Source organism: Thunnus thynnus, chromosome 16 (genome assembly GCF_963924715.1).
Source record: "Thunnus thynnus chromosome 16, fThuThy2.1, whole genome shotgun sequence".
Lineage (NCBI taxonomy): Eukaryota > Metazoa > Chordata > Actinopteri > Scombriformes > Scombridae > Thunnus > Thunnus thynnus.
Genome location: NC_089532.1, coordinates 16,772,778 through 16,788,121, shown reverse-complemented (window position 1 = coordinate 16,788,121; position 15,344 = coordinate 16,772,778). Strand labels below are relative to the sequence as shown.

The 15,344-nt window shown below is 44.9% G+C and overlaps 2 protein-coding genes across 2 annotated transcripts in view; one reads left to right on the top strand and one right to left on the bottom strand.

The window, feature by feature from the left end:
• The window catches only part of mnat1 (MNAT1 component of CDK activating kinase), a 36,095-nt gene extending 25,543 nt beyond the window's left edge, over window positions 1-10,552 (top strand). The window contains exon 8 of the mRNA XM_067614777.1: window positions 10,235-10,552. Coding sequence (XP_067470878.1) covers window positions 10,235-10,355 — 121 coding nt within the window. The 3' untranslated portion in view covers window positions 10,356-10,552. The remainder of the gene's footprint in view (window positions 1-10,234) is intronic.
• A 1-nt stretch (window position 10,553) lies between these two features.
• Window positions 10,554-15,319, bottom strand: trmt5 (tRNA methyltransferase 5). Its single transcript, XM_067614775.1, has 5 exons — window positions 15,256-15,319; window positions 14,542-15,110; window positions 12,844-12,968; window positions 12,058-12,697; window positions 10,554-10,854 (listed from the first exon to the last, which is right to left on the bottom strand). The coding sequence occupies exons 1-5, from the start codon at window positions 15,261-15,263 to the stop codon at window positions 10,793-10,795; spliced, it is 1,404 nt and encodes a 467-aa protein (XP_067470876.1). The 5' UTR covers window positions 15,264-15,319; the 3' UTR covers window positions 10,554-10,792.
• Between the last annotated feature and the right edge of the window lie 25 nt (window positions 15,320-15,344).

Below are 15,344 nucleotides of genomic sequence, written 5' to 3'. Positions count from 1 at the left end.
CAGCTCCAGTCCTATGACCTGTGAAGGGAATATGCTTGAATGTGTGAGGAGATATGGATGTGCTTGAGCGTAGATGAGGTGAAAGGCCTGTGAGGGGGCAGGTACTTATTTTAAAACACGGCTGTTTGTCTTGGTCAAGGCCCACGGTGACAGCAGCACCACTGGTGATTTGTCTTAGACACAGTCATCAAATGAGACTTGAGAGTTGAGCTCACACACCCCCTCCCTGGTGGCCCCAGGGCCTCTGGGGCTGGACTCTTGCACAGGATGTCCAGTTAACACAGGACTGACTGGAGCCATGCTTTTTATTTCGACTCTCTCTTTTCTTCTCCGCTGTTCTCTTTCTCCTTCTGTCTCAGTGTCTGTGTCTTTTTCGCCTTGTCCCTTTGCCCCCCAAAAAACCGCAGGAGTGCTGCACGGCTGCCAGGAAAAAGAAGGGCCACGCCTCTTTCACTGTCTCTCCCTCTCTGTCAGCTGTACCTGAATAAATATGGGCTGAGCTGAGCTCTTATATTAAAGACAGCTGCCTCAATACTGGAGCAGAGTAAAGGCTGCATGTTCAGGCAACAGGGGCCTCCAAAAGTGCCCATTCAGCTTCTACCTCAACATCTACCCCCCTCCACACACACACACACATAAATATATATATATATATATATACATATATATATATATATATCCAAATGCCCCTCCCATGATGTGCATAGGTGCGTTTGATTTGCCACAGAGGATAGGACCCCGACTGTGTGATGTTTCTATAATGCCAGTATAGTGCTGTCCATCTCATTGACTGGCACCTACCCAGAACCATGCGTGAGCTGTAAGAATTATGAGTAGACTATGAATCTAACACTACAGCCTGTACTCCAAATGTCCTGCCATGGCTCCTTGCTTTTATGTTGAACAGTAAAAGCCTTTAATAAACAAAATCAAAGAAGAAGTAAATACTCTATTGGAGACACAAACAGAAACACATGATGTTTACATTGACATGGCTATGATATGAATCTCAGCACAAAGCAACAAAGATTGAAGCAGTAGTCGTCTTAACTCCTGCCCCCTCGCTCCGATCCTGAGCCTACTGATGGACATAACCTGAGTGGAAGCACTTGCATACACCAAAATACACCGCACCAGTGAAGTCATGCTTGCATTATAGTTAATATAAGTCTGTTTATGTACATGAGCTCATGTAGACATGCGCAAAAATGCACTTTCTATTTTTGTTTGTGTGTGTGTAGATGAGCATCTGGGTCTGAGTTTGTTTTCTACAAGAATAGTTTTTAAGCTCTGACTGCGGCGATGAAAGACTGACTGGGATCTTGGACAAGGACAAATCATATGGGGGGAAAAAAAGGGGAAAGAGAAATTGGCTGCAGAGCGTTGAAAAATTCGACTCAAACCTCAAGTGCTGACAATGAAAGCTAGCCAGAACAGTTGTTTGTGTTGGCACAGGTCGCCCTGAAATTAGCCCATCTCTCTCTGACAGAGGTTGCTCAATGCACTTCGCCAAATGCCAGTGTGTATAATATTTTGAAGTTTTGCCTCCTCCCCCACTCCGCATTGCTTTCTATAATTGGTGGAAAAAGTGAGGTTTTCTGTTGGGAGCGCTTGTCAAGCATCCGTCTCTTGTCGGTGGGGTGAAGGGGAGCAGCTGAATGAGCAGTGTTTAGTCTGGAGCTCCTCTCCTGGGGATGCACTTCTCTGCACAAGGAAGTAGTCCTCACTTTCTCCCACCAAAACAGACAACTGGTCAGGTTGAAGGTTTAAACTAGAAGGTTCAGACAGTGATGGGTAGTTTTCTGTCAACTTTATTCCTAAACCATGGAACAACCAATCATTTTCATCGCCTGGAAACTGCCCCCAAGTCTTTATTTAATGTGACTCAATCTTTCTATGGCCATATGTACGTACACATGTACAAATGAAAATAATACATAAATCACTTGTGCACACACATAGTCTAGCTATGTTTAACGTGTACTTAAAGGACATCTGCTCACTGTTCTGGTTGGGAGCCAGGGGTTAATGGGTCTCTGAGTGATGCTCTCCTCCTGCCTGTGTGCTTGAGCTTTCCAAGCATCCCTTGGTGGCGTCTGCGTGTTTATGTGATTGGATTGGTGTGTTTGTGTGTCTGTTTGTTTGTTTGTTTGTTGGCTTATACTGCATGTTAAGTGCTTTGGTGGGAGGGAGATATCCAGAATAGTCAGTGGTGCCATCATAGCCCTCAGTTCCTGGCAGTCAGCTTTGCTAGCCTCTCCCTGCCGGGTTGGCCTGACTCCAGGTCTAAGCGCTCCATCTCCCCAGCTCTAGACTAGCTGGCCAAAAGCACTACCAGTGACCCCGGATTTGGCTCTGGGAGTTAGCAGGACCACTAAACATGGTCCATAGAGGACTATTGAATCCATTTCTGCCATCACCAAATTGGAGTATATGAGGTTTAAATTGCATACAAATCATTCTTTCCTTCCCCTGCTTTCCCTCTCTCCCTCTGTGATGAAAGTGCAAGTCAGCCATGATATTCTTCTTTTTCTCTAAATGTGCAGAGGACAGCCACTCCAGAGGAATGTCTAGAAACGGCCATGAATAGCTTTTCCATGTATCTCGAGTTCTCTGATCCCTGCAGGGCACATATCCATCTGATGGGCCTGACGGGCCTGGAAGGGCCGTGGGGGGAGGGATCAGAGGTCACTGACCACGGGGGACCTGAGGTGCAGCACCGGGACGTTAGAGCGCTGAGACTGACGGGAGCAGAGTGATGGCACCTTGGAGAGACGAGTCTCACATTCAGGGCCTCAAACAGTCATGCACTCAGGCACACTCTCACACAAACACAGCTTTGATGCTTAAGTTATGAGCTGGAGACTGAGGTGCCGGTTAGCATGACCTCAAATGAACTCCCTCAAGAGCAGTGGTCTTTGATCTACTTTTACTACTGTTAGATAATGTCTCAAGGCACATATTTTGCACTCATTCAACCAATTAAAATATTCTGTGATGTTGCCCAACAGTACTATTTATTGGAAAATGGTTTATTTGACTCTTGCATAACAATAGGGCTTTCCCTCAAATACTTTGGGGTTGCCACCATAACCAAGACCTAAAGCTGAACTTGGTTTCTCAGATATTTGATATCCTCTATTCTTCCACACTACACACGTGCCAGTATCTTGTGTTACTAGATCCAGCATAGGCAGAAACTATAGACTTCAATGCAGTGCTTCTCTGACCATTTAAGTGCTTCCATAGCTCAGATCTAAAAGCTTGACTGGAGCCACAGGGCTCACAGATTTTAAATTTGCATAGCCAAAAGAGACTGCAGGCGCTATAAAAGTGTGGAGGCTTGAATACACCTATTTGACTTGCAAACCTGTCTGTGTCAACAGGATGCCCCATCTTCACTCATCACATAGCCACCGCCTAGCTTCGATTCTCAGCTTCTCGCACTGTGGGTGCTTACTTTCCTCGTTACTAACCAGATCAGAAACAGAGTGGAGTGCGGCCACCGTCCAATCCCACCAGCCCCCACCCAGGCCATTATCCCGTCTGTCTCAGTAAACAGACCATTAACAGACAGCGCTGGTGGAGGCCAGATCACTATTGTTTTCCCTCCCATAGATCTGTGCAAATATTGATCTTCTCTTGAAGTATGAGTCAAAATAAGCACGCGCTGTAGTTGACTGGAGGCTTTTTACTTGTGGGTGACTCATTTCTAACCCAAAGAGCAGGCTGAAAAGGAGGGAGCATTACAGAATGACAGAGAGGGAAATACATTTGTCTTGTGTGTATTCTGGTCATCTGAAAGAGCACCGCTTTTAATGTTATTGTTTTCCCTCTGTGGGCCGTGTGCCAGACAGACCAGCAGTCTCCTCCTGCGATGAACCCAGGCCAGGCCAAACCAGGCCAATGCCAGTGAAGGAGACACCAGCGATCAGGGAACTCCGGGGATAACAGCCTCTCTTGCCTCCAGGTTTATTTGTGTCACAGCCTAGAGGCGACAGGGTCAACACCCAGCAGAGGGTGAGGTGATGTCTCCTGACTATTTTAACACACACTGATCTGTGTGGAGGTTTGCAAAGCAGCCGCTCACTCTCTAGGGTTGCATGCTTTGATTTCAAGCTTAATGGTGCTCATAACCATGCATACACGTACACGCACACTCAGTTTGTGTTAACACAAACACCAATAGACTGGAACTCTGTTCCTCTCCCCTGCTCTTCACCCCTGGGGCAAAGGGCCCGGCAATGTACAGGGGGATTAGCTGGCTCATTTTCCCCTCTTAAGAGCTGGAGAAAGAAAACAAACTCCCGTCATGTGAGGCTTGGCTGTGGGGACTTGCCACGCACACCTAATAGAAGGAGGTACTCCTCCACTACGATATATGAATTATGACCCTCCCCCTGCTGTACCTTTCCCTATCTTTTTGTTTTCCTCCATCCCCCCCTTCTTTGGTCTCTTCCCATCTTTCTCCCTAATTGAAATCCTCTTTGCCTCTCCCCAGTGCTTGAGGTGCTTCTGTAACTGATACCTGTGGAGGAGAGTCCCCCCAGGAAAACTCTATTCTTCTCCTCTGTATCAGTGCTCTATTCCCAGAATGTTACATCTAACTGTTAAGGCTCCTTTTCTGTGTGTGTGTGTGTGTATATGGGTGTGCCATGTGCTAGCAGCCATTCACTGAACAGCATATGTTCTTCCATTGTTTACGGCCCTATTTGGTTAACGATGACACTGATGTCATGTCATTATCCTCCCTCTCCAGTCCAGTTTGCCCCCCCCCCCCTCCCCCTATCTTTCCTCTAAGCTCTCCAGGGGGCAGAGTTATCAAGTATCAGCTCAGGAGACGAAAGAAAGATGCTCTGTGTATCAAGTGGCTAGCAGGGTGTGTGATGCCTCTCCAAGCCCCTCGGCTGTGGTTAGGTGTGAAGCTTGTGGCTCAGCTAGTCAGCCAACCTCTACTGCCCCCATCAGGTTTGACTGAGGAGGTGCAGGGCCAAGACTCGAGAGCTCTGGATGAGTAGTGACAGGTGACGCTTGGACCAGGAAGTGAAGTTGCTTTTGGGTGCATGTAGCACAATAGTCCTTTATCGAAGGCACCTCTACAAGGTTGTCTTTCATAGACACAAAAACAAGTGTACCTCTTAGTCATTATCACTGATACCAGCAAGCTGCCATCTTGAGGACAGCTTACAGAGTGTCAGTCACTTGACATGAAAATGTATTTCTATAAGCGTTAATGTCAAGTGTCAAAGCTTCTGTTAACGCTCTAAACATGTTTCCCCCTTAACTAAGTGTTAGCGATCCTCTCATCCCCCTCCTCCTCCTCCTCCTCCTCTCTTTTGGGATCCTGAGGGGCAGACTCACCCTGTTAGTGATGATGATAAGACACATGATAATGGATAAGGGGTCCATAGGCTCGTGAGGATATGATGTAACCGCATGGAGCCCCCCTCACACACTCACAGAGTACAACTTGAGATAATCTGGTGGACAGTGGGTAGTCTAATGGCTGAGGATCTGTCTCACACACTCACACATCCCAGAGGAAGCTGCATTCAATGGAAAAGAGTGTGACCTATGACCTGTGGTGATGAAAGACTGCTGTTGACAGATATAGTATACCTGTGAGAGTCCTCTGTGTTTGGCTTGTCTGCAGGGGTTTTGTTTCTGGACCGCAGCCTGGACCAATTCACACATTCTCTGCTGCTAAAATTCTGCTCCATCGGTTTCGCCGTTAGTATTGATACAAACAGCTTTGCCCTTAGACAAACATGTATTCACACACATGTGAATTGTGTAGACACACACATAGGGGCATAAGCACACATCGCACATCCACACAATGCGCTCAGTGTGCTGTGTCTCTCACAGGGGTACATTTTCTCTCAGGGTAGAGTGTAGGAAGGAGGGGCAGATGGGGTAGCAGTGCTGTGAGTGAAACCGGAGCTGCCTGAGGAATGCAGGGGGTGTTTTTGGAGGACCGGAGTGGAGTTTGGGGGTGAAGAGGCAGGGGTGGGGGGGGGGTGACTTAAGGGGGTAGGATGGGTGATTAGGGGGTGACAGCTGAGTGCTGACCCCTCTATAATGACAAATCATCTGGCAGGTGTGTGGCTCTGCACCCCCCCTACCCCTCCTGCGGCCCCCTCCTCCAGCCCCCATCATTCCCAGGCCAGGAATCCTCAACCGCTGCTGGAGCAGTGCGCTAAAGGAAGACTTCCGGACATTCACTGTGCCATCCAACAGGCTCATGACTGGCCTTTCAAAAGTATGGGGCAGCCTCTGTTCATATATAGCATGCCCTGTGCTCGTCAGCTGCCCTCTATGTCGACTCAACACAACAGTCTAAGCTCCTTTGCTTTAGTAAACATAGTTAATGAGGCTTCAGTCCTTGGAGCAGTCTCAGGTAGAGTCGGGGTTATTGATTAATCTTTCATAGACGTCATTCTCCCCTCCAGTGTTGATATAACAGAATATTGGCGTATCTTCCCAACTTGCCTGAAAGTCAACTTACCCTGTTTGGGTCATGAATCATGCTGATGACAAGCTGAATCCAAAAAGCCTCTGATCCTTTGTGCTGTGAAAATAAGAGCTGACCCTGGATCAGTGAGGGTGCTGTGAAAGCAGACAGGTGCCAAGCTGAGGCCCGGTCTCAGGTCAGTGCTGAGACTTAAAAGGAAAATGCAAGAGCAGCAAAACTTCAGAATTTATGGATTCATACAGATATTGCTTTACAAAGAACTGTTTAGCTCCTTTGAACTTGCTGTATATTAAACAGGAATATAAAGTTTTCAAGTGTGAAACGCAGCCAAACCACGTACAGTAACTCTTCAGTGAGTGTTGTTTTAGACCGATCTGGGTTGCTCCATTGTCTCATGCATCTGTTCTGTGGTTTGTATGTTGATTTAAAGCCTTTTTCTCATATTAACTCCGGAAAATGTCCTGAGAATCAGGTCCAGACATTGTCAGGAGTTTCCCTTTCACACAAGTCCATTTAATGTCCGGTCCAACTGATTTGGACATATGTGTTCTCACATACACAGTCCTACCAGGTGATGTCTAGATAAGTTCAGAGTTGCAGTGCATGTGTGAAAGAGACTTATGTGTCTTCCTGATGAAATAGCCATTGTAGAATCACAGGACTCTTTCCATCAAGCCTGGTCTTCCACAGCTCTTCTTAATCCATTTCCAGCCAACACATGGAGTCTAGACAAGGGGCCCAACGCAGCCTGCACCTCTGCCTGATATCTCCTGTTTTCCCTCCGGATTCCCAACCTCGCAGCTATTTCCCTGAAGAACCCAGACACCCTCCACTCCACGGCGGCATCGCTGATCCAAACACAAAGAGGAGCCACACATTCTCAGCTGGAAATCACGCAGAACCCGCCGGAACATTTCACCACTTATCTTTTCACTTTGAATTAGAGATGGGGCTTTGCAGTGTTTTCCAGGCAGCAGGAGTGGAGAATACTTTCAGGGTCCCGTCAGTGAAATCTCTGACCGTTATTAGCATTAACAGGAGACATTGCCCAGGTATTCAGACTTCCAGACCCAAGTGGAAAAATGTTGTTAGCTCTGAACAGTTTTGATCCAACAACACATGGTTTTTTGAAATAGCAGGATGGCAGCAGACGTTATGAGTAGTATGATCACATCATTTATGATTTTGAGATGTCAATATTTTCAATTTCACATTTTATTAATTTGACACTTGTGTTGCTGTTGATTCCAAATGAATATTACAATAATTCATGCCCATTGTTTATAGCAAGGAAAAATAAAAAAACTATATTTTATTCCTTTTAGTTGTATGATAATGGAACCCCCCCCCATCATCATATTCCCCAATGACAATTGCAGTCTGACACGCACACTGTCACACTTTGTCATTCAGTTGTCTTCATCACCTGCACTCGTCTTTTCCCGCTCCCCCCAAGCGACATAATGGGCCAGTCCAAAGTGACCCATATTTACCCAATAATATGAGGCTTTGAAAAGACCCATATCGAGTTGCAGCTAATGCTCCAGTGGGGCCCAGAGAGTGAAAGATGTTACCGGCCGAAACGGCTTGGGTTTCAGGGCCCTTCGAACAAAAGGCAGTCCAGTCCTTGGAGAGAAAGGGAGAAAGAGGGGGACGGGTGGGCGGTGATGGGGAGGGAGGGAGGGTGCGGAGAGTGTTAGCGCACACACTGAAACAGTAGCGTCAGAGGGGCTCGAAGCAGAGGGTGTAGGTCTGAATTTGCATTACATTTTATGATTGAAAGCACTGCAGAGAGTCTGCCTTTTTTCGTAGGCAAGAATGCAGCACATATTTAATGCATTTCGTGTCTTCGCGTGTCTCGGTTGTTGTCAGTCCACTCCTGATTGGTCGGCATTGTCAAGCAAAGTCTTTAAAGTCAGAAAAAGAAAAAAAAAAAATTATCTTTCAGCCTTACGAACATCTAGCCAGTCTTGTGCATGTACATGTATGTGGTTGGCCTTTACAGGAAGACGCACGTACAAATTAATGGAGCAGAACTGAACTACCCCCGGGTGTTTGGGGTGAGCAGAGGGGCAGACAGGGTTGGTTTAAGAGAAGAGTATTTGTGATGATGATACCCAAAGGTGATTTCACCTCACATCCTCCCTCCTCTGTCTACTTCCCACCCACCCCCCTCACCCCCTCACCCTTTTTCCTCCCTCTCCCCCACCTTCATGTTCTCCTTTTGCTCTCTTGCTCTCTCTCTCCTTAGGGGCAGGCAGGTATAAAGTTACACAGAGCTCTCAGCTTTCTTGGAAGGAATGACCACATGAGTAGCTTGGGGATTAGATTAGCAGGAAGAGCAGACTTAGCCAGGCTGTAAATAGCCCACTTTTTTCACCATTAAAAAGGCCCAGTACAATATAATCAATAGATAGCACTCATCTGATGCAGGAAGCCATATGAGAAGACCTCCCTCAAGTGCTCTGAAGGACAGGCTACAGCAGCTTGGACTTAATGAAGTTATTATTAATCACTGGGCCTCCTGTTTTGAACTTGCGTGTTGTTTCTCTAGTGGGTGATGAGTGGTCTTTGTGTGCAAGACCTGATTGACATCTCTCGCTTCTCTTCTTCTCACTTTCACTCGTCTGTTGTAAGACCCGACAAGGTCACGTTGCGTGCTATTCTCGAATGTTTGACTTAATGTCATAAACATGCTAGCAAGTATGTTTCAACTTTATTTTTAGCGACTGTTTTATTGCGTTACGAGAAAACCTCTAATGCACCTTGTAGAATCATAAAACACCAAAGCAAAGCGTGATCTATTCAGTGTGTAATTTCACCAACACCTTTTTCCTCCCCGTCCATCTCTCATTCACATACACACACACACACACAGCTCAGCTCTCTGTCTCTCTTAGCCTCCCCACAGGTGTTAGGTTACTCTGTAAAGCAGCTTGAATGGGCACAGAAATCACAGAGGGCTGTCTGTGCTCTTGATTCCTGTCTCACTTTGAAGTCTCCCCCCGACTCACAGGAACAGGGGCCACAAAGCCAGACTCGTGTGAGGGCTTTAGACCCTTCTGCCATGACTATGATTTCTGCGAGGGGAGGTGGGGGGGGGGCAGTATTGACGGGCAAGACTACGTGTTGTCTCAGTTGCTGGAGGACTTTGCTTTTTTAGCTTTGTAGACAGATGCTACAGGAGAGGTGTACGACACGTGCAGACTGTGTGTGTGTGTATGTGTTTGAAACAGTGGAGGAAGGATTAGAGTGGGTGGGGCCGCAGGTCAACACCCCCCCCAACACTCACACGACTTGTAACTTCTGGGGCGTCTATCACTGTAGGGACAAGATGTGGAGACTAAATTAATAGCTCCACTGTTTTTTCTGTCTGTGCACAAATGTGAAAATAAACAGTGACTTTTGGCTTTGCTTAAGAACCTGCAAAGAGGCTCCGGCAGGATACATCTGTAAGCACTTAAAAAATAAGACACCTATAATACTTTAATAGAGCCATGTTGGAGAGGCTTCGAGGCACAAGGTGTTCCAGTGTTAGTGTACTGGTACGTATGTCGTCGTCCATCTCTTCAAAAGGGCAAAGAGTCCCGGAGAGCCAGAAAAAACAACTTGGAAGTGTGGATTTTCTGAAGAATAAACTTACACTCACGTTACTCACAGGAACTACTTTTGAAAGCAGCTCTTTGGCTGCCAGTCAGTCACATTATTTACAAAATGCCTCACTGATGTCACTGACAGTGGTTTTCTCTGTGTTCTCAGGTATCTGAACCATGTGCGGGCTGCCATGCCTCAGGACACAGCTGGAGGATACAACTCAGCTCTGGCTTGTCATCGAGCCATCCAGGATGCTTTCAGTGGGATGTTCCTTTGGAAAGGCTGAACCCATTCAGAGCTCAAACGGTACAACAGCCACCGATTAGGAACGTGAACTGAATGGACTACAAATACAGCACCGCCACCGCCGCGGAGAGGGCAAAAGCTGCTGTGTAGTGCTCAGACTTGATTTTGGTTAAGTTGTATATGGAGTTTTATATTTTGTGTTACTTTTATATTTAAATAAATCACAATGAACACTGACTGTGTGCCCATTATTATACAGATTTATTTAAAAATGAAACAACTCAGGATGTAAGTTATTGCATCCTGAATAATAACAGTTCTGATACATACATGTATGAACAAAGGGGAGTCATTTACTGAACTAAAAGACATAAAAGCAACATTAAACCTCAGTTTGGGGAAAAAAAAAAAAAAAAAACTTTTCTCAACTCAGCTGTTTCCTCTCACACTCTTTGTGATGCCAGGTTTGTATGATTATCACGTTGAATCTGTAGTCTCTTCACACTTCTGCCTCTTTGGGGCCGGTTCCTCTGAGGGCTCTGTGGACAATTAAATGAAAACAGTTTAGAATTTAATAGAATTAAACTTTTATGTACAAACGGTGGAAAATCGCCTTTGGAATTTCACTAAAACACACACATAAGGCAACAAATACTCCAGGTAATGAAACACAACAGACAAAAATTAAGCAGACAAAAACATTATCTCTACAAATTTGAGAAAATCATTTTTTGAGTGTGTTCATTTCAATTTGTTCATTACTTTTACTTTTATTTGCAAATAAATCAATTAGGGGCAGATTCCTATTAACACCAACAGCCAAGTGAAAAACAGAAGAACAAAAACACAGACAGAAAAGAGTCGATACCAGCCTGTAAAAGTGGAGATGCATAGTAATAAGTGAGATTAAGTAATGAGTTAGGTCAAGTGATACTGGCCCTCATGTTATGCAAATAAAGAAACCTTCTGTTTGTGCTGTAAAGCTAATTTTGGATCCCCCTGGACTCTGAACTTTTCAATTCAGAGTCCGAGGGGATGGTGCGCGGATGGTGGCGTGGTCCTGTGGGCGTTCTGCCTGACACCTCCTGTTGTTATTGTTACTATTATTATTAGTCATATCTATTATTATTATCATTGTTATTGTTATTATGCGTCTCTGTGTCTCTCTCTCCCCTCTCCCCGTCTCTCCTTCTTTCTCTCTCAACCCAAGCGGTTCTGCTTGAGGTTACTTCCCGTTAAAGGGGAGTTTTTCCTTGCCGCTGTCGCCAAGTGCTTGTTCATGGGGGAATTGTTGGGTCTCTCTAAATTAAAGAGTACGGTCTAGATCTGCTCTATGTGAAAAGTGCCCTGAGACAACTTCTGTTATGATTTGGCGCTATATAAATAAAATTGAATTGAAATTGAATTACTGTCTTGAAGAGAGTCCCCTTGTCAAACCTTAAAACCTTTATTATTTCGGTTTTGTGCTTATTTGTTGCATATTCCTAAATTGATGTATAAAAACAAATCATCACACATCAAATCTGTTGCCAGGTAGTATTTCAGCATATATAAAAACTACACATCTCGCACAGAGAGCACTTTTTATATACTGCATTCTAAGTACTGTAAGGCATCCTACAGTTCCTATACTATAAATGGCATTTTTGGTTATGTTTGAATGCTTAGTTTGGCTTTCATAGTTAATAGCTGTCATCATTATCAGTTTATTACTGAATTCCTCACTGTTTTGTACTTCTCACCTGTCTGTTCATGTTCACTGCTGAAGAGGACCTCTTTAGGGAGTGTGAAGCTCACACACATCATATCTTTGTTTGGTGCTACATTGCGCACAAAATGCACAGAGCATCGGTTCTCCAGGGGGAATCCAAGGCTGCGGGAAGCCCTCTCTACCACGTCCTTGTCAGGGTTGTCGTCCTTAGAGAAGCCATAGCAGTGCACTGTAGGTAGGTTGTCATCGCAGGGAGGCTCCTGGTGCAGGAGGCCTCTGAATGCATCCAGGAACTCCAGAGCCAAGGCAGGCAGGTTCATCACCACATGAACACTGGCTTTTCCCTTTAATAGTGTGGGCAGCTCCTGCTTCATGGGTCCCTGGATGAACGCTCTGCCATCCAGGTTAAAGGTTCTGACTTTGCTCTCCACCTTGTTGAGTTTGCAGTTGTGCTGCAGCCATCTGTAGGATTCTGGGTTGAGATCGTTGGCTAATACATTGGCACCCGAGCGAGCGGCTGGGACAGCGAAGGGTCCGACACCAGCAAACACATCAAACACGGTGTCACCACGTTTGACGAGCTGCACCACACGCTGGTGCTCTGTGCTCAGCCGGGAGTTCCAGTATACACGAGAAAAGTCAAACTCATACGTCACCCCGTTTTCTTTCACCTGCACCACAGACAGAGAAGATGAGCATCAGAGTTCAGGTCGGTTCAGGTTCTGAATATATTTGAGAACGACTGAACACAATGTGTATATGTGTGTGCTATTATACTATTAACATGACCTCATTGCACATTAGTGATTTAACCTACTTTGGCGACCATGTTCTCCTCCCCGGCTAACACTTCCATCTTGAAGTTGCGGTAAGTTGAGTCGATTATGTTTGTCTTATTGACCACGCAGGTAACACCAGGGTTTTTGTCCATGATGACTTGACCTACAATGGAAGAAGCAATAAATATGATTTCCTGACTCTGAAATCTTATCTGGTCATTTGAGTTTGATCAGAAATGTATAACTAAAGAAGAATCCAAAGCTGTATCTTAGACTAAACATATATAATTAAATGATAATATGTATTACAGCCACAGCTCTCTGTACGTTAACACTATGCAACAAACTAATAGTTACATTCTTGATTAATGTGCAGATTTTTGTCTTGATAAATTGTTTTTTCTTCAACCTTTCAGAAAATAGTAATATGTTGACTATAATTCCTCAGTATCCAAGGTGACGTCTTCATATCGCTAGTTTTGTTCAATAAACAGTCCAAAACCCAAATATATTCAGTCAACAGTTATATTAAACAGAGAGAAGAAGAAAATCCTCACATATAAGAGGACAGAACAGGAGAATGTTTGGTGGGTTTGCTTGAAAAATACATGAAACAATTAATCGATCTAGAACTGCAATGATTGATCGATTAGTCTATCGACAGAAAATTAATTGCCAACTATTTTCATATTTGATTTATCGTTCTGAGAAAAATTTGTAAAAGTCTCTGCTTCCAGCTTTCTGGTTTTGTTAGTCCTCTGTGACAGTAAACTGAATCTTTGGGCTGTGGACTGACAAAAAAAATGGCATTTTAGGTTGAAACTTTGGCTTTGGAAAACAGTGATTGACATCTTTCACCATTTTCTTACATTTTATAAACCAAACAACTAATCAAATAATAAAGAAAATGATCGAGAGATTAATCAATACCGAAAATAATCATTAGTTGCAGCCCTAAATCGGTCAACTAATCTTAAAGTAATAAATTCCAAAACCAGACGGCTGCTGGATCTCACTTAAAAATACCATCTTTCCGTCCTCTTAGGAACTGGTTGACCACATGAAAATACTGTAAGAACCACAGTTGGTAGTGGGTATCCACAGATTTAGAGAAATGAAAAAGAGGCAACAAACTAAATGCTCCAACACAACCACACAGCTTGTCTCACCTTGATCACGAGGTCAAAACATCATCCGTTATTATAGTTACTGTGCAGCACAGAAATGAAATGTTTTGAAAAACTCTCTAAATATCTATGTTTGTATTTTTTCTCATTAATTTCTAGAGCTTTGGATACAGTACAGTCATCTACTGAGGAGACGGTGACAAACACTTGGATACAGACAGGTGACAAATTAAAGGAAAAAAATGGTAAATATACAAATGGAGAAACATAATGAATGCATACACTTATGTACAGGTTGCGATGTTGATCATATGCTATGACCTTCACAGTCAGCAGATCTCAACTCAAGTGGACACCTATTTTAAACCTATATGTTAGACACTGCTCTCCACCATCATAAAACCGAATGAGGGAATATATTTAGGAAAAATGGAGTTCATCCCTCCAGTAGAGGCTCCTACACCAAGGAGCACTGAAGCTTTTCTGGAGGCTTATGATGACCCAACATCTTTTTAAGACAATTTATGTTGTTTTTTCCTTTAATTTGTCACCTGTCTGTGTGTTATTTTGGCCTGAAATCCTTCTGTTACAGCATCTGGCCTCTCTCACCTATGAGGTTCCTGTATGGCAGCTGGTGGTCCCTCAGGTTCATGTGTGCGATGTGTCCAACCCGACTGAACCCAGAGGTCACATCCTGACCCTGGGGGAGCACGGCCTGCAGCACTTCTTCAGTCTTCAGGTTATCATAGGTCAAGCTCAGCTCATAGTCCTGCAGCTCCTCAGCAACACCGAAAGACCTCAGAGCCTCGGCTTCAGCTTCACTGAAGGACTTTGGCGAGGAGACTCTGTGAGGGTCCAAGAGCACTAACCGGACGTCACTACTCTCCTCTTGATCCTGGACCACCCTGGGGACTCCTGGACGCTGGATGGTTGACTTTTTCAGGCTCTTCACGACTTTGTTTAAGACACCAGTGGGCACCCGTAGAGCTGGGACTGTAATGGTTTGTGCGAAGGCTTCTTTGTCCAGAGAGGTCATCCCCCGGACCTCTGCAGGGGGCTGGTACAGTTTGGGCTCCATTATGGGCTTCACAGCAAAATCAGGACAGGCTGAGCACAAGCTTTGAGCAAGTTTAAGGTTGATTTGCGTTTGAACAGATGGATAGACTCTGCTGAGGAGCCTGAAATAACAAAAACGCAGCTGTTATGAGGCATAAAAGTGAATAAAACACAATCTAACAAAAGTTTAACAGGAAGGTACAACACACGGCTAAATAAATGTTAAATACACTATTATTATCGAGAAAAGCCGCATTCAGAGCTCACCTCAACATCCTCCGTCCTCAAGCATGCTTGGAACTGCGTCATCAGTGGCAGACCAGAGCCGACGTGATTGGTCGAACGAGCGGAGAACC